General features: G+C 34.3%; 1 protein-coding gene across 2 annotated transcripts in view; it reads left to right on the top strand.

Annotated features, from left to right (window-relative positions):
* The window catches only part of DPH6 (diphthamine biosynthesis 6), a 338,217-nt gene that overhangs the window by 130,188 nt on the left and 189,679 nt on the right, over positions 1 to 18,350 (top strand). For both annotated transcript variants that reach the window (XR_007727317.1, XM_050797576.1), the window contains exon 6: positions 7,251 to 7,312. Coding sequence is in view for 1 of the 2 variants with exons in the window: in XM_050797576.1 (XP_050653533.1) it covers positions 7,251 to 7,312 (62 nt within the window). In the remaining variant the exon portion in view is untranslated. The remainder of the gene's footprint in view (positions 1 to 7,250; positions 7,313 to 18,350) is intronic.

The following is an 18,350-nucleotide window of genomic DNA, read 5'->3' as shown; positions in this document are numbered from 1 at the left end:
TACTAATTAGAAATTGAAAATGGAATGGATGTGTAAGATGGATTTTAAATTTACTGAGATACTGTTATATATTAATATACTTTAAAATGATTTTATAGGATAGAATTATTTGAGTGCAAATATATTGGTATATTAGCATCATTCTTTAGTTGTGCTTAGAAACATAAGTGGGTTCTTCTTGTTGGTAAAGTAGAGATGCTGTGATGTCTATCTTTTGTGTTAAAATTTAACTCAGACATTGACTTTTTAAAAATGTTTCTCTCTGAGCCATTTAAAACAAAAATTTAAAAATAAGTCTATTGAGAAATATATTTTATTAATGCTAATATGACCCTGACCTTCCTTTCTCAATTAAGAAGGATCATTCAGAAATCTTTGTGTATATCATCTAATTAGAAAATACCAAAACCAAAATACATAAAATGTAAAACTAAAATCTTAGAGCTTCATAATTATAGATAAGCTAACAATTTTTCACACTAAAGAGATCTGTTTTTTCAGATCTTTGTTTTAAAATTATTTTAATAATCATCTCATATTTAGGGAAATGAAAGTAAATATTATAAACACTGTGCATACAATGCTTAGATGTTGATAGATTAGGAAACTTGTGGAATATGGGGAAGTGTAAGAAAATTAAGTATTCATCTTTAATTATACTTATAAAAACAATTACTATGAGTTTTTGTTTTCATGTATTAATAGTTTGATATTTATGGAATCATTGGTGTGCTAAGCATTAAAGAATTTCTTGAGGAAACTTCTGTATCCAAATATATTCTGGGGTAGGATGAATAATCTTCCTACAACATCCCTAACATCCCTGATATCATCTGATGCTTAGTAGTTTCAGATGATTTAGAAAAGATCTCAAAGATCAGGGTGGCTTCAGGCCATTGCTTTTGCAAGGACAGTAACTGGAATTGCTAGGAATCTCTGGATTTTATCCAAGAAAATATGTTCTGTAAACAATCTGCAGTACATGGCATATGGACAGTGATCATGAGGTCCCCAATGACTTGTCACTTTCTAATGAACAGAAAAATTGAAGCAAAGGCAGACTGTGCTCAGGTAAAGTATTCAGATATTCAGATAAAGTAACCAGCAAGGCATCAGGAGAAAAAGACCTTTGTAGTTATTAAAATCAAGTACAGTGGAACATGTTAGCCTGATAGAAGTAAATATTATAAGCTGTGTTGAATTCAAGTATAAAAATCCATTCAGAAGAGTATGCAGGCTATTATATTCAATTTAAACAAGTAGTTTCATTACTAAAACCTAGACATTTTATGGAAAAGAATTATAGTCTGTTTAAATAGTATCACATCATGATATAGGAACACCTAAATCATTGTTCTTGCCAAAAAAGCCTACCTAAATCACCTGGCATAACCTCTGAAAAATATGTTTTAAAATTGTTTGTTTCTTACATCCTGCTAATTCCTTGGTTTTAGATGTCCTTTGAAACCATCTTTCATGTATGTGAAATGCTTCTGCCCTGTGTAAAATGTCTAAAACAAGCTTATTCAACCCATGGCCCAGGATGGCTTTGAGTGCAGCCCAACGCAAATTTGTAAATTCTCTAACACTATGAGATTTTTTTTATTTTTATTTTTCCAGCTAATCAGCTATCATTAGTGTGAGTATATTTCATATGTGGACCAAGACAATTCTTCTTCCACTGTGGCCCAGGGGAGCCAAAGGATTGGATACCCGTGGTCTAAAACCTCAGGCCCATGAATCATAGCAGCATATACACCCTCACTAAACTTTACCCAGACCCTATTACCAAACCTGTAGATACGCATGAAGCTTATTTTATTATTAGCTCTGAGAGAAAAGAAATTTGGCTCTTAAATATTTTAGATAGTTTCTAGTTGTACAATAGTCTCCTTTTGTAGTGAAATTATCTCTAATATGTCTCAGGAAAATATTTGAAAATTTTTCTCTAATGTTTTAAATGTTATTTATTTCAATGATTTTAGCTTCCTGGAATTTGTAGTACTTAGCCCAAGCTAATGTATTGAACATATTTTCATGAATACAGAAAAGTGTTTAAATGACCAACTAATTTTTACCAAGCTGTAACTGTGTGAAGACCACAGGTTCATGTGGAAAGTGTGTTCAGGGTGTTTTACATTATTTACTGACTCATATTTAAAGGCAAGCCAAATGACTTTATCCACTGTGGAATACAGCCATCTCTGAAATGAGATATAACTGCTGTTTCTATACTTTAACAATTCTGAACTGGAGCTTGATACTGTACGATGAATTAAAAGACTGCAAGAAAAATGAGATCTTATGGTGCCTACCTGTGTAAAACTGTATGCTCTTAAATTCCCTTTTATGCCTTACAGGCATATATTTGCATATATTTACTTCCAGGCTCATGCATAGAATGCAAAACACAAATTCTCAGATTCAATCATGGGAGACTTTTTAAATGATGCCCTAATGCTGACTGTGATATATGTATGTGTTATTACACACACACACACACACACACACACACACACACACACACCCCCCACACACACACAGAGTTGGAGGGAAAGCTAAAAAGTGACTTCCAGCCATGCTGACCTTGTATATTCATGCTTTGGATTTTAACAAATTTCCCAAACCCATGGCAGTCATAGATAAAAATAAGAAGGAAAAATGTGAAAAACATAATTGTGCTGGAAAACATTGTAAACATCTCTGTTAGCTAGAAATGAAAAGACAAAAAGTAGTGACCAGGACTGAAGTTGTGCGCTGTAATGTAGGGATCCAGGAAGCAGGCCGAAGCAGTTGGGCGGTCATGTCCTGTGGGGAAACAGAAATGGGAAGTGCCCTACATGAGGGAGAACCTCAGAGAGATCAAGAAAAATATAAAATCCATTTGTTTAAAAAAATAGTTATTAGAAAAATAAATCGCCCAGAATGAAGCAGTAACAGAGTGATGTGAAAACCAATTAGAAATTTTAGAAATGGGCCGGGCGCGGTGGCTCAAGCCTGTAATCCGAGCACTTTGGGAGGCCGAGACGGGCGGATCACGAGGTCAGGAGATCGAGACCAGCCTGGCTAACACGGTGAAACCCCGTCTCTACTAAAAAATACAAAAAACTAGCTGGGCGAGGTGGCGGGCGCCTGTGGTCCCAGCTACTCCGGAGGCTGAGGCAGGAGAATGGCGTAAACCCCAGAGGCAGAGCTTGCAGTGAGCTGAGATCCGGCCACTGCACTCCAGCCTGGGCGACAGAGCGAGACTCCGTCTCAAAAAAAAAAAAAGAAATTTTAGAAATGAAACATAAACATAGTCATGAAAAAAAAACCTCAGTGGGTGGAATAAATGCTAGTCACGTCAAAGAGAGAATGAGTGCAGTGGAAAAAAAGAGAAAAAGTAATTCACCAAGAAGGCATAGAGAGAGCAAAAAAATAGAAAAAGCCACAGAGAGAGGAAAAAAATAGAAAATGCAATTAAAAAATATGGAAGCTAGATTGGGAAATTGCAGTATTTGTATAATATGTGTTTCAAGGAAAAAATAGAAGGCAGAAAAGCAGATATAACTGAAAATACCCTAGATTTGAAGAAAGACATGAGTTTTTGAATTGAAAGTACACATTAGGTGCTGTCCAGTACTAATTAAAATAAACATATGCCTGGACACCTTGAATTAAGATTGCAAACTGTAGTAGGTATGTTGAAAATTGTGTCATAGGTATGTTGAAAATTGTACAATCTAGCATATAGAAAATAAAGATTCCTTATATGGGAGCCACTATCAGACTGACATCATAATTTTCATTAGGAACCGCAAATGCCAAAAGTAACATATTGCAACTAAACTATTGTGACAGAAACATAGAGACATTATGAGACCTGTAAAAACTAGGAGAATATACCACTCACAGATCTTCAGTGAAAGAATAAAGAACAAACTTCAGTTAGAAATAGATTGATTCAAGGAGAAATGAATGACAAACAATAGTGAGCATAAACATTGTAAACTATGTTGATAACCTTAATTTTTCTTGCTAAAAATAATGGAAAAAAATTCAACACAATAATAACTGAAATGGTGAAGCCTGTGTAGTGTCTAGTTAAAACATACTAAGTTCTGGTCTAAAGGATGCTGAAGATAGTTAATACATTAAGACTTTAAAACTATGGTTTTGAATGTATGCAAAAATTCACAGATGATTATCTGAAAAGTAGAAATTCACTCTATAGCATTCTAACTAGCAGAGTAAAACATTAAAATAATTTTCAACTCAGTATGAGGCAGAAAAAAAAGAAAAAGATATAAAGCTTAATGTAACAGAAAATTTATACTAAGATGCTAGAAGCAGGTCCAGCCATATAACATAAAATTATTAAACTCGGTTCTTTAGGGTCATATTTATAAGGTTGGGTGAAACAAAAGAAACCCAATTATATGTGGGCATCTACAACAATACAAAAAATTTGAGAACAAATAATGGAAAAAATATATATGGAAGATTAACAAAAGAAAGCTGGTGTCACAGTGTTCATAGAAGACATATAGATTACAAGATAAAAATCTGATGGAGATGAAAAAGTCACTACTTAATAAGCAGAGTAATTCTTTCAAAAAGTTTTAGAAATTATGAGTTTGTGCACATATAACAACATAGCTCTCAAATATATTAAGGAAAAATGACAGAATTATAAGAAGAGATTATTAAAACCAAAATCATAATGGGAGTTTTTTTTTTTACCTTATTATTAGAAACTGATGGTTCATGGATATCAAAAATTTTTAAGGCCATAAAAGATTTGAAGAGCAAAATTAACAAGTATGGTCATGATTTTACGTGTTTGGGTACAGAATCTTGCTTTCAACAGATAGAAAACACACTTTCATTCAAGCACAGATGGAGCATTTATAAAATCTGATCATGTTCTAGACCACAAGGAAACTTTACCAAATTTTTAAATTTTATTTTGTTAAAGCAGTTGTGGGTTCACAGCAAATTAAGAGAAATGTACAGAGATTTTCCACATACCCTGACCCCATACCGCATGAGCTCCCCCGTTATCAACCTCCCCTGCTAGAGTGGTACATTTGTTAAAATTGTTGAACTTACAATGACACATCATAATCACCCAAAGTTCATAGTTTACATTAAGGTTCACTGCTGGGATGTACGTTCTATGGGTTTTGACAAATGTATAATAACGTATTCATCATTACAGTATCATACAGAGTATTTTTCTACCCTACAAATCCTCTGTGCTCTGCCTGTTTAACCTTGACTGCCCCCTGCCCAAAACCCCTGGCAATCACTGACCTTTCTACTGTCTTCATAGTTTTTTCTTTTCCGGAATGTCATATAGTTGGAATTATACAGTATGTAGCTTTTTCAGATTGGCTTTTTTCACTTAGTAATACACATTTACATTTCCTCCATGTATTTTCATGGCTTGATAGCTGCTTTTTTTTTTTTTTTTTTTTTTTTTTTTTAGCACTGAGTAATATTTCATTGTCTGGATGTACACAATTTACTTAGTCATTCACCTACTAAAAGACATTTTGGTTGCTCCAGATTTTCACGATTGTGAATAAAGCTGCTATAAACATCCATGGGCAGGTTTTTGTGAAGACAAAAGTTTTGATACCTTTGGGTAAACACCAAGGAACACCATAGTTGGATCATCTAGTAAGAATATGTTCAGTTTTGTAAGAAACTGCCCAACTGTCTTACATGTATTCCCATTACAAAGTGACTGTACCGTTTTGCATTCCAATCAGCAATAGTATTGCTTTACATCCTTGCCAGCCTTTGGTGTTGTAAGTTTTCCAGATTTTGGCCTCTATAATAGGTGTGTAGTGGTATCTTCTTGTTTTATTTGCATTTCTCTGGTGACATATGATGTGGAGGATCTTTTCATATGCTTATTTACCATCGATATATCTTTAGTGAGGTGTCTGTTAAGGTCTTTTTGCCCGTTTTTAAATTGGATTGTTGTTTGCTTATTGTTGAGTTTTAAGAGTTCTTTGTGTATATTAGATACTAGTCCTTTATCAGATGTTCTTTTCTCTCAGTCTATGGCTTTTCTTCTTATTCTCCTTACATTGTCTTTCACAGAGCAGAGGTTTTTAATTTTAATGAAGTCAGCTTATTAATTGTTTCCTTAATGGATAATGCTTCTGGTGGGGTGTATTAAAATACCCCATAACCAAGGCCATCTAGATTTTTTTCCTGTTATAGGAATGTTATAATTTTGCATTTTACCTTTATGTCTACAATCTATTTTAAGTTAATTTTGTGAAGAGTGTAAAGTCTGTGTCTAGATCCATTTTTTTTTTTTTGCCTGTGGATATCCAGTTATTTCACACCATTTGTTGACAAAACTGTCTTTGCACTATAGTATTGCCTTTCATTACATTAACTTTTGTAAATGAAGCTAGGCCAATATATGTAAATATGAATGTAAATATCCAAAATGAATTCATTTATTTCATGGCCGACTTGTGACATGTGATTTTTTTCCTGGCTGATTAGTCTTGGTGTATAGAAAGCATTCATGTAGCTCACACTTGTCTCCCGCACTCCATCACCTATGTAAACGCTACTGTTATGTCAGTTTAATATCTTTATTAAAGGTTATGCACATGCTGTTGGCACAGTGATGATTTTTCAGAGTTGTCTGTATATTTACTTGAAAAATACATTGTTGCAAAGGAGTCATTGAAATGAAATCTCATTTAATTTAATAATGCAATTATTTGTGCCCATATGCTACTATTAAGTGAATTAATACTTAAGCATAACAGTCTACTGCTATTTTCTACTCTTATTGTCTAAGTAAGAAGTTTGAAGTTTAAATAAAATAGGGATAAATCAGAAAATTAATGCTGTTGTCCATCAGTAAAATAAACCGTAACCATTAAAATACAAAGAATTAAAAGTTTAGGTATTTGAAATGATACTCTTTTTTTCTATCCTAAAATTCCAGACATTTTTCTATCCTCAAAATGAGTAAAGGAATTGAAACAATGCATCTGGTAGTTGACACAGTGCAATTGAAATAAATGGAAACTTACTTTTCAGAAGCAATAAAACCAGTTACCCAAGGGGAATAGAAAAGTAAATACTAGCAAAGTACATTTTACTTTATGAGCAAAGCAATTAAAATATATACACACTGCTTTCCTAGGCAAGGAGGGGCCAAGGGAAAGGGAATGTGTCTTTAAAGTTCCTATCTGATAGTTAGCTTTAAAAAATTTAACCTTTCTTGGCAGGCTTAGATCCTGATAAGCATCTTGGGAAAACCCTGGATCAAATGGAGCCATATCTCATAGAGGTAAGAATTTATACTAGATCTCAAAATACAGTCATCTAAAGGAGAAAACAAAATAATGCCATGATATAATGATTACAAAATGTATTTTATTTTAGAAAAAATCAAATACATTTATAGTATATTTATGAAAAAAATAAACTTCAAATGGAAATGAAAATGTTTAAATTATAAAAATTAATTACCAACTTGTTAACCCAAATATAAGACACAGTTATACCTAAAAAGAAATTGCTCTGTCAGAAAGTCTATTTTTATTAAAATGAACACTATATTCTATATAAAATGTGCTATACTATTAAAGTATCTGATAGTTTGTGTGATCACATGCTTTGTCATCAGAAACAGGAGTAGAAACTTTCTTTAGAGATTAATGTAACCCCTTCTCTTTTACCAATTAAGAAATTGACTTGCAGCATAGTAAAAAAAAAATTATCCCAAGATTTCAAATTACTCTACTTAACTTCTTATTGTGAAACCCTAAACATGTTTTAAACATTAAACATTCAGTTGTTTTCATTTACTCTTTCTATTCAATGTACTATATTTTATTAGAGTTTTAGAGCAAATGTTATGTTTAGTATGGCAATGCATCATTAACTAGAATGTTTAATTATTACACTATGTGGGGTATTTATATTCTATCATGATGATGGAAAAAAGAAAATCTCTCTCCTATGAAAGAACCTATCTCTTTTAACAAGTTATCATTTTCTTTTCCCATGCTCTTAATTCATCAATATTGTCTCTGGGCTGTTTTAATACCATTGCTGTGATATGAACTGTTAGCAGTTACACTTTTCAATACCTTCATGGGTTTTACCTTTTTGGGGGAGTTATTTCTAATTGATTATTTTATGGTTTATCAATCAATATGTACCAAATGCCTAGAAATCTCTGAAATGTTATTTTTTATAGTGTTAATTCCTTAATAATTATTATTAAGCATCTAGTATATTCCAGGCAGATAGTAAAGATTAAAAGAAAAATGAAATGATTATATAATTGTGACAAATTGTATTTGGTTTCTAGATAATTTGGTGTCATTTATTTAAGTCAATTTATGGAACATGGTTGCTTTCTATGCTTATCTGATAGGACGTTTCTCACAGCAATTTGTTCTGTAGCTCCATTATATCATGTTTACATCTGTTCACTGCCATCAGACTAAATTTAGCTTCTACCAAAACATTGTATAGATTTATGGAAATGAAAGAAAAATTCAGAAGTGAGAGACTGGCATTAGCCAAAGTATTAGCCAAAAGAGCTATTTCCAAAATTTGAAGTCATAAGTTTAGATTTTAAGTGTGTTGATATTCTTTGTAGAAAAGAGAAACAAGGTTTTGAGAAGCACCATGATGTTGATTATGAGTTAACCTTCGTATTACCATAGGATGTTTAAACACAAAATGCAAAATTCATTTTATTCAATGATTCTTTAGCAAGTTCCTCAACTTGCTCTGGCAATCTTACATTTCCCTAGAATTATTTTCTACCCATTCTCCATAATGGCTATTTTATTCCTTCTCCACTGTCCTAAAATTTAAAATCCTTTCACCTTACCCCTTACTTTAAGTGGATGACGCATCTTCCTTCACAGAGGAAATAGGAGCCATGATATAAGAGATCGCACTGCCTCCCTCCCAACTCCAGCACCACCCCTACTAATTTCCCTGTACCTACACCTATCCTTGCTTACTGTAACTGGGAGAAGTGTTCTTTCTTCCTTATATGGCTAAGGCCCTACCTGTGCTTGGATCCCGTTCACACCTGCCTTCTCAGAGACATTGCAGTCAACCCACCCCCTCGACTGTCTTCATTCTCAGTCTCTTTGTCTCCTTCACATCAATATTGGAACATAATACAGACTGTCCCATCCTAAAGACCCCCTTTCTCCACCCTAGTTTTTCTCTGACTACCTCTCTTTCTTCTTTGCTTCAAAACCAAAATATATAGAAGTGTTATCTGTATTCATTGTCAGTACTTCTTCATGTCTGAGATGCCTCAAGTACCTGGAATCTGTCTTCTCATTCTGCCTCTAAACGGATACAGCTGTGACCGAAATCACTCACGATACCCATTTTGCCAAACACAATAGATACTTCTTAGTCCGTATTTCCCAGTTACAGACGCATCTTGAAATGCTTCTAGTTACACTGATGGAACCACACTTTCCTCGTTTTTCTACTTTCATTCTGGATAGTCCTGCTCTTTTACTGATTCCTAGTTTAGGCTCCATTTTCCCTCTAGAAACTTTTTCTAGGTAATCTCAATCACTCTCTTGACTTTATTAGCTATATTCTGATGACTCCCAAGTCTTTGTGGTCCATATTTATCAGCGAAACTTCAGTGCCCACAGATACCACAAATTCAGTCTCTACATACTCGATGGTAGCCTTGATATCCATCGTTTTTTGCCATTCCTTTTGTCATCACCTTAATTCAGATGCCTGTTACTTCAGGCCTAGAATAATACTGACACCTCCAAATTTGCCTCTACCTTCTATTTTATTTTCCAAAGAATTCTGTTTGCTTCTTGCCCCAAGATAATCGTTCTAATATATTCTACTGTATTTGTGTCACTCAATCAAAACTTTAAATGAGTCCTCATTGCCTACAGACAAAAATCCAAATTCTTTAGACTCCTCTTTCCCTCACCTGCTATATCTAACTCATTAACATGATCTTGTCTGCTCTATTTCCAGAATATATTCTATTATAACTCCAAGCTCTTCTCACTGTCTCTACTACTACCACCATACCATAATCACCTCTTGTCTGGAATACTACCTCAACCTCTAACTGGTCTGCTTACTTCCACCATTGCCCTGCCGTGATCCGTTATTTATATAGATATCAGAATGATATTTTTCAAGTGTAAATCAAATCATATCCCTACTTTGTTTAAAATGTAAGTGGGTTCTTATTGCAATTAGAATAACATCCAAACAGCGATAGATCACAACTTGTGAGAGCCTATATGATCAGCATCCTATCCATCTTTTCAGGCTCATCTTCCACGGTTCTCCCATTCTCTGTCTCATTCCCTTAGCTGTAGCCTCATAGGTCTCTTTATTACTTAAACACACTTTATTCACCCTTTTTCTCATTAGGACCTTCCCCTGCCTGAAATGTTTTGTCCACAGACTATCACTGGTTAATACCTTCTCATTATTTAAATGATAATTTAAATGCCACCTCCTCAAAGCAGCTTTCCCTGACTACTCTAGCTAAAGCAGATCTCTGCAAATTATTTTATGTGTTCATCTGTTCACATGTATATTATCTGCCCTGTACCATTAGAATGTAAGCTCCAATAATCTTGCCAAGATTTTGGCAGACATTAGTTCTTTAGTTCTTTCATTCAGTAGCTTTTCATCTCTCCATCTATTCATTCATTCATCTCATTTTTAAATTACTGAATATTTGTTGAGGATCTATTATATGACAGATGCTATGGTGAACACTAAGTATACATGAGGAGTTAAACAAACAAGATACTTCTTCTTGAAGAGTTTACAATTTGCTATAGTTGTTTTCAGACCTGAGGGTGTAATTCACTGGAAGCCTTCTTAAAAATGCATAAATTCTTTTTCCATCCCCACAAATTTCTGCTCAGAGGGACCAGGGACCAGAAATCTGACCTTCAAACAAGCACTAGGTAATTCTGTCACATTAATACAGTATGTAATCTACTTTCTCAATACCACTGACACATTTTAGCTCCTGTCTTTCTAGATTTCTCTGAAAGAGTATGTTCCTTCTTGAAACTGTCATCCATTGGCTTCTGTGAGGCTACTCACTCCTGAAATCTTCCTGAGTACTTCCTTAGCTTTCCTTTGGGGCTTTCTATGTATACTCCACCTTTTATATATTGTGGTTCCCTTCATAGCCTTCCTCCTGTGGTGATCTGAAATAGTCCCATGACATCAACTACGAGTTTTATTCTTGTAATAACTAAGTCTGTTTCTTCAACATTGTCCTGTGTTCCAGACATGTATATGTATTCAGCTGTACCCCCACACTGTCATCTATTAAATGTCCCCAAGCCCCTCAACCTCAACAGCAGAACTAAACATTTCTTTCTTATCTATGCCATTTTTATGTTTCCTGACACTGAAGGGCTGGCCCCATTGTCTACTCAGTTGTTCAAGCCAAAAAAGGAAATTGTAATAAGTAACTTCATATACTCCTTTGTTCCTAAGAACCTAAGTTCTTTTAATTCTACCCTTCTTAATATCTTACTATTTCCTCCCTTTTCTCCTCACAATCACCACATTGGCATCTCCTGTAGATTATTGCAGCAGTCGTCTAGTACAAGTATCTCCTCCCTGTCTTGCACCTTGTCAGTCAGTAGTCCACAGTACCATCATGATATATATGAAATGCAAAGCTAATCATATATCACACTTTCCTTATAGACTTTGGAGTTGCTCCCCATGCTTCAAAATAAAATTTCAACTCCTTACCCTGACACAATCTGTCCTTGGGGGAAAATGAGGCTTGTAAGATAGGTAGTCAATGGAATAACTCCCTATGCTTCATCAATTTTGAACTATCAGTGGTTTCCCTACGGTGAATATCTGTTCCTACCTCCATGTTATCCTTCCCTGTCTGCATGTGTTATCCCTTCACCACTCTGCTAAATCTCTCTTTAAAATCTCAATTCAAAGCTCACTACTGTGAGGTTTTCTTGCTTAAATAAGCTTTCTTTGAGCTGCTATTTTTCTCTTGTCTCATGGCATGTAATATTTATCATACTATTTTTTCTTTTAAATAGTGTGTATTAAATATAAAATGAAAACGTAATATGTGAAAAATAAATTCAACACAATAAAATAATGAAAAGTCTTCCAGTGACACCAAGCCCCTAGTTTTTCTGTTCTTTCCCAGAACAATCACTCTCTTCTGTTCTAATATATCTCTTTAGAAACATTCTTTTGCATATAAAAATATATATGCATGTGTTTATTCATATTTATCTAAATTGGTATGTGCTATACATATTACTTTTCACATACATATGATTATGTTTGTTCCATATACATATCATTTACATTTTACCACATACAAACCTAGGCTATTTGATTTAACAATATATTGTGTTTCATTACATAGCTATGCTATCATGTATTGAACCTATTCTTTATTGATGTACTTTGTTGATTTTTTTTCATGTCTTTTGCTATTATAGATAATACTGGAATGAACATTGTTGTACATATATTTTGGGCCCATGTATTAATTAATCTGTAGGATAAAATACTAAAAGTCAAAATGCTGGATCAGAGCAGGTTTTATGTTTTAAAAATTAATAGATATTTGAAGATATTCATTTCCACTGGAGGAATAACTTATATCAAATGAACTCTCTAAATACAAACAACCAGAAAAGGCATATGAAATTGGAACAAAACTAATGTGTGAAAGCATTAGAAAATTATAAAAATTGCAATAAGTTGAGGGACCAGAATTCCAGAGAGAATAAAAGCCCTAAGCATTGCCTCTTTAAGGTATTTTCTGATTCAAGAAATGATGCAGAGATGCCAAAAGCTGAAGAGAACACTGTAGCTGAGAAGCTGATTAGGGCTTTCAGTAGTTTCACAGGGCTAGGGAGACAACAGCTGTCATTCAGGGAAAACCAAACTGGAGTGGACCTGGTTAACCCTCCAAGTTTTTAGCTGGGACCCCTGAATGGACAATACCTCCTTAGGAGTAAAGGTAAACTAGAAATAGTCCAGATCTTGCAAATACTTATATCCAGTTTTGAGTTGTATTAATGCTAGACTGAATTAAAGTGATCTGATTCTACTCTTACATCTGTTTTTCTCTGGAGAAGGATAGCATGATTCAGAGCCTCAAATTATGTCTAAAATAGTTTGCTTACAGTTTACCCCAGCAATCACTAGTTGCCAGGCATATCAGGAGACTAATGAAATAACTGAAAACTGAGAGAAAGGCAGGTAATAAAAATAGTCCCAGGGGATAAATCGGATGAGAAGATGAAGTATTTTAGGGCAGAATTAGAACCTATATGACATAATCCAATGGAATTCTAGAACTTAAAAATACAATACCTGAAATTTAGAATATAATACGTGGATTTACTAGTAGATTAGATACAGCTGTTTAGACAGTTAATGAACAGTTAAGATAGGATGATATAAAATATCCAGACTGAAGCACAGAGACAACAGGAATATAAGAGATGTAAAAGAGAGGTGTTTATTGTACAGAATGGAGGAGAGAGATGATAGAACAGAAGCAGTGTCTGAACAGATATTACTACAGAATCTACTTGTGAGTATCATTGCTGATTTTGACAAGTAGTCTTCTCAGGATGATAAAAATTGCCCTAAATGAGAGGGAAGGATATTAATAGATAATTATATATTTTGAACAGGAATTTTTTCTTGATAGTTACAGAAAATTATGCAAAGCAATATGAGTCTTTCTTTTCTAACTTCTCTGTGACTTCTGCATAGACAAATTCTGCGTAAAATTTGTGTGTACATGAGGTCTCCATAACATGAGTGCTTAATAAATGTTTACACATGTATCAATTTTGTTTTTCATCTCATTCATAACACCTGTCTCACACAGCCTAGGTTTTAATTCAAACTCCCTAGGCTTTTCACTTCTTTTTTTTGTTTCATTTTTCCATATGCACATAAAGGAGCCTCAGTCAATTGTCTGATATACCTGGAGCACAATGATTCTAATATGAAAGCAGAATAATTCATCTGTAAAACTTTATCTCCCTTCTGCATTAGGGAGTATTATTTGTTTAGCTTACTACCTCTGACTCCATCTTTTGCATCACTATCTAAGACAAATCATATAGTAAAGAATGCCTGTATCTCCTTTTCTTTATGAGTAATGTGATTAATCTCATTAAGTGAAATGAAAAATAAACTGCATACTTATTTTTCAACAGGTTGAAACAATTCTCATGAATAGTTAAGGAATCCAAAAGAAGGATAGAAAACAACCTTTAAACTTGGAGGGTTTGGAGAGAAAGGAGTTGGTAGAGGAGAACCCATTTTATTCACCTGCCTCAATGCATCAATGCATCTGAGACACCTCTTGTGTACCCCTTGTGTAATATGGGTGGACATGACTTGTTGGCTATATCAATGTTTTAATACATTACTATATCCAAGAATTACTATTTCTTAATTAAGGGAAGTTTTACATGTTATAATGGTTTCCCTGACACAAATTGCTATTTAATTGTGAGAAGTGCAGACAGGTTTGTAGCAGAGGTGATAGAGACAAGATGACACTTTGGGGCAAGAGTCCTTTTCATAGTTCATTCAGATCACTTGGAGCAAGAGGCAGTATGGGACACTGATCAGCAAGACACCACTCTACCCAGGTGCCCAGGTATGAATTCCAGTTCTCTTGCTTACCTGAAATGTTAATCTAGTTAGCTTCCCATATGTAAAATGGAAGTAATAACAGTGAAATAGCCTATAAGGTACTTAGCTCAGTATCTGGTACATTCTAGGTGCTTAACAAATGTTAGTAACATTTACTATTGTAAGATATTTTCAAGCCTCATGGTAACCTCAAATTGAAAAACTTACAATGGCCAGGCGCGGTGGCTCAAGCCTGTAATCCCAGCACTTTGGGAGGCCGAGACGGGCGGATCACGAGGTCAGGAGATCGAGACCATCCTGGCTAACATGGTGAAACCCTGTCTCTATTAAGAAATACAAAAAAAACTAGCCGGGCGAGGTGGCGGGCGCCTGTAGTCCCAGCTACTCGGGAGGCTGAGGCCGGAGAATGGCGTGAACCCGGGAGGCAGAGCTTGCATTGAGCTGAGATCCGCCACTGCACTCCAGCCTGGGTGACAGAGCGAGACTCCGTCTCAAAAAAAAAAAAAAAAAAAGAAAACAAAAACTTACAATGAATACACAAAAAATAGAAAGCAAGAAATTAAAGCATACCACCAGCAAAAGTCAGTTTCACTAAAAGGAGGACAAGAAAGAAGAGAAGACCACAAAGCAACCAGAAAACAAATAACAATATGGCAGAAGTCTGCCCCAGCTTATCAATAATAACATTGAATGTAAATAGACTATACTGTCCAATCAAAAGACATAGAGTGGCTGAATGGATGAAAAAAGAAGACCCAATGATATGTTGCCTACAAGAAACACACTTCTCTATATTTAAAGACATACTTTTAGGTACGTCTATAAATGTACACATACACTGAAAATAAAGGGATAGAAAAAGACTTTCCATGCCAATGGAAACCAAAACAGAGCAGGAATAGCTATACTCATACCAGACAACGTAGATTTCAAGATGAAAACTGTAAGAAGAGACAAAGAAGGTTATTATATAATGACAAAGGGGTCAATTCAGCAAGAGGATATAACAATTGTAAATATATACGCACCCAACCCTGGAGCACCCAGATATATAAAGTAAATGTTATTAGAGCTGAAGAGAGAGATAGGCCCCAATACAATAATAACTGGAGATGTCAACGCCCCATTTTCAGCATGAGAAATGAAGAAACATCACACTTCATCTGCACTATAGATAAAATGGATCTAGTAGATATTTACAGAACATTTTATCTAATGGTTGCAGAATCCACATTCTTTTCCTCAGCACATGGATCATTCTCAAGGATATACCATATGTTAGGTCACAAAATCAGTCTGAAAACATTCAAAAATAATTGGAGTAATACCACATACCTTATCTGACTAAATGGAATAAAACTACAAATCGACAACAAGAGGAATTTTGGAAACCATACACACACGAAAATTAAACAATGTGATCCTGAATGACTAGTGGGTCAATGAGGAAATTAAGAAGGAAATTGAAAATTTCCTTGAAACACATGCTAAAGGAAACACAACCCACCAAAACCTATGGGATAAAAAAAGCAATATGAAGAGAGAAATTTATAGCTATAAATGCCTACATCTAAAAAAGAAGAAAAACTTTAAATAACAACCTAACAGTGTATCTTAAAGAACTAGAAAAGCAAGAGCAAACTGAACCAAAATTTAGTAGAAGAAAAGAAATAATAAAGATCAGTGCAGAAATAAATGAATTTGAAATGAAGAAAACAATACGAGATCAATGAAACAAAAAGTTGGCTATTTGAAGATTTTTTAAAATGACAAACCTTTGGCCAAACTTTGAAAACAAAGAAAGATAAAACCCAAATAAATAAACTCAGATATGAAAAAAATGAAATATTACAACTGATACTACAGAAATTCAAAGGACCATTAGTGACTACTGTGAGTAGCTATAAGCCGGTAAATTGGAAAATCTAGAGGAAATGGATAAGTTCCTAATGCAGACAATTTACCAAGATTGACCCATGAAGAAATCCAAAACCTGAGCAGACCAATAACAAGAAATGAGATCAAAGCTGTAACAAAAAGTCTACCAGTAAAGAAAAGCCCAAGACGCAAGGGCTTCACTGCTAAATTCTACCAAACATTTAAAGAAGAGCTAATACCAGTCCTAATCAAAGTATCCCAAAAAATAGAGGAAGAGCAAATATTTTCAAACTCATCCTATCAGGTCAGTATTACCCCTATACCAAAACCAGACAAAGAAACGTCAAAAAAAAAAAAAAAAAAAAAAAAAAAAAAAAAGAGCACTACAGGCTAGTATTTCTGATAAATATTGGTGCAAGAATCCTCAACAAAATACCAGCAAACTGAGTTCAACAATACGCTTAAAAGATTATTCATCTGAGCAAGTGGAATTTATCCCAGCAATGCAAGGATGGTTCAATATACACAGATCAATCAGTGTAATACATCGTATCAGCAGAATGAAAGACAAAAACTTACTGTCATTTCAATTGATGCTGAAAAAGCATTTGACAAAATTCAACATCCCTTCATGATAAAAACCCTCAAAAAACTGGGTATAGAAAGAACATACCCCAACATAATAAAAACCTTATAGGACAGATCCACAGCAAGTATCATACTGAATGGGGAAAAACTGAAAACTTTTCCTGTTAGATCTGGAACATGACAAAGATGCCCACTTTCACCACTGTTATTAAACATAGTACTGGAAGTTTTAGCTAGAGCAATCAGACAAGAGAAAGATATAGAGCATCCAAATTGGAAAAAGTCAAATTATCCTTGCTTGCCTAGGATGTGACTTTATATTTCAAAAAACTTAAAGAGTCCAACAAAAAAATATTAGAACTGATAAGTTCAGAAAAGTTGTGGGACAGAAAATCAACATACAAAAATCAATAACATTTCTATATGCCAACAGTGAACAATCTGAAAAAAGAAACCACAAAAGTAATCCTATTTACAATAGTCACAAATAAAATTAAATACCTAGGTATTGACCGAAGAAATGAAAGATATCTACAATGAAAACTATAAAACACTGATGAAAAACTTGAAGCGGACATTAAAAAATGAAGACATTCCATGTTCATGGATTGGAAGAATCAGTTTTATTAAAATGTCCATACTGCCTAAAGCAATCTGCAGATTCACTGCAAAATACCAATGACATTTTTCACAAAAGTAGTAAAAAAAAAAAATCCTAAAATTTATCTGGAATCCCAGAAGACCCAGAATAGCAAAAAGAACAAAACTGGAGGAATCACATTACCTGACTTCAAACTCTGCTGCAGAGCTATAGTAACCAAAATAGCATGGTACTGGCATAAAAACAGACACACAGACCAATGGAACAGGATAGAGAACCCAGAAACAAGTGCACACACCTGTAGCAAATTCATTTTTGACAAAGATGCCGAGAACATACATTGGGAGAAAACAATCTCTTCAATAAATTATGTAGAGAAAACTAGACATTTATATGCAGAAAAACAAAACTTGATCCCTCTCTCTCACCTTATACAACAGTCAAATCAATATGGATTAAAGACTTAAATCTAACACCTCAAATTATGAAACTACTACAAGAAAACATTGGGGAACTTTTCCAGGACACAGGTCTGGGCAAAGACTTATTGAGTAATACCACCCCCCAACCAGGCAACCAAAGCAAAAGTGGA

The sequence above is a fragment of the Macaca thibetana genome, chromosome 7 (assembly GCF_024542745.1).
Source record: "Macaca thibetana thibetana isolate TM-01 chromosome 7, ASM2454274v1, whole genome shotgun sequence".
Lineage (NCBI taxonomy): Eukaryota > Metazoa > Chordata > Mammalia > Primates > Cercopithecidae > Macaca > Macaca thibetana.
The sequence above is the reverse complement of the archived record's forward strand: the minus strand, read 5'-3'. Positions and strand labels throughout refer to the sequence as shown.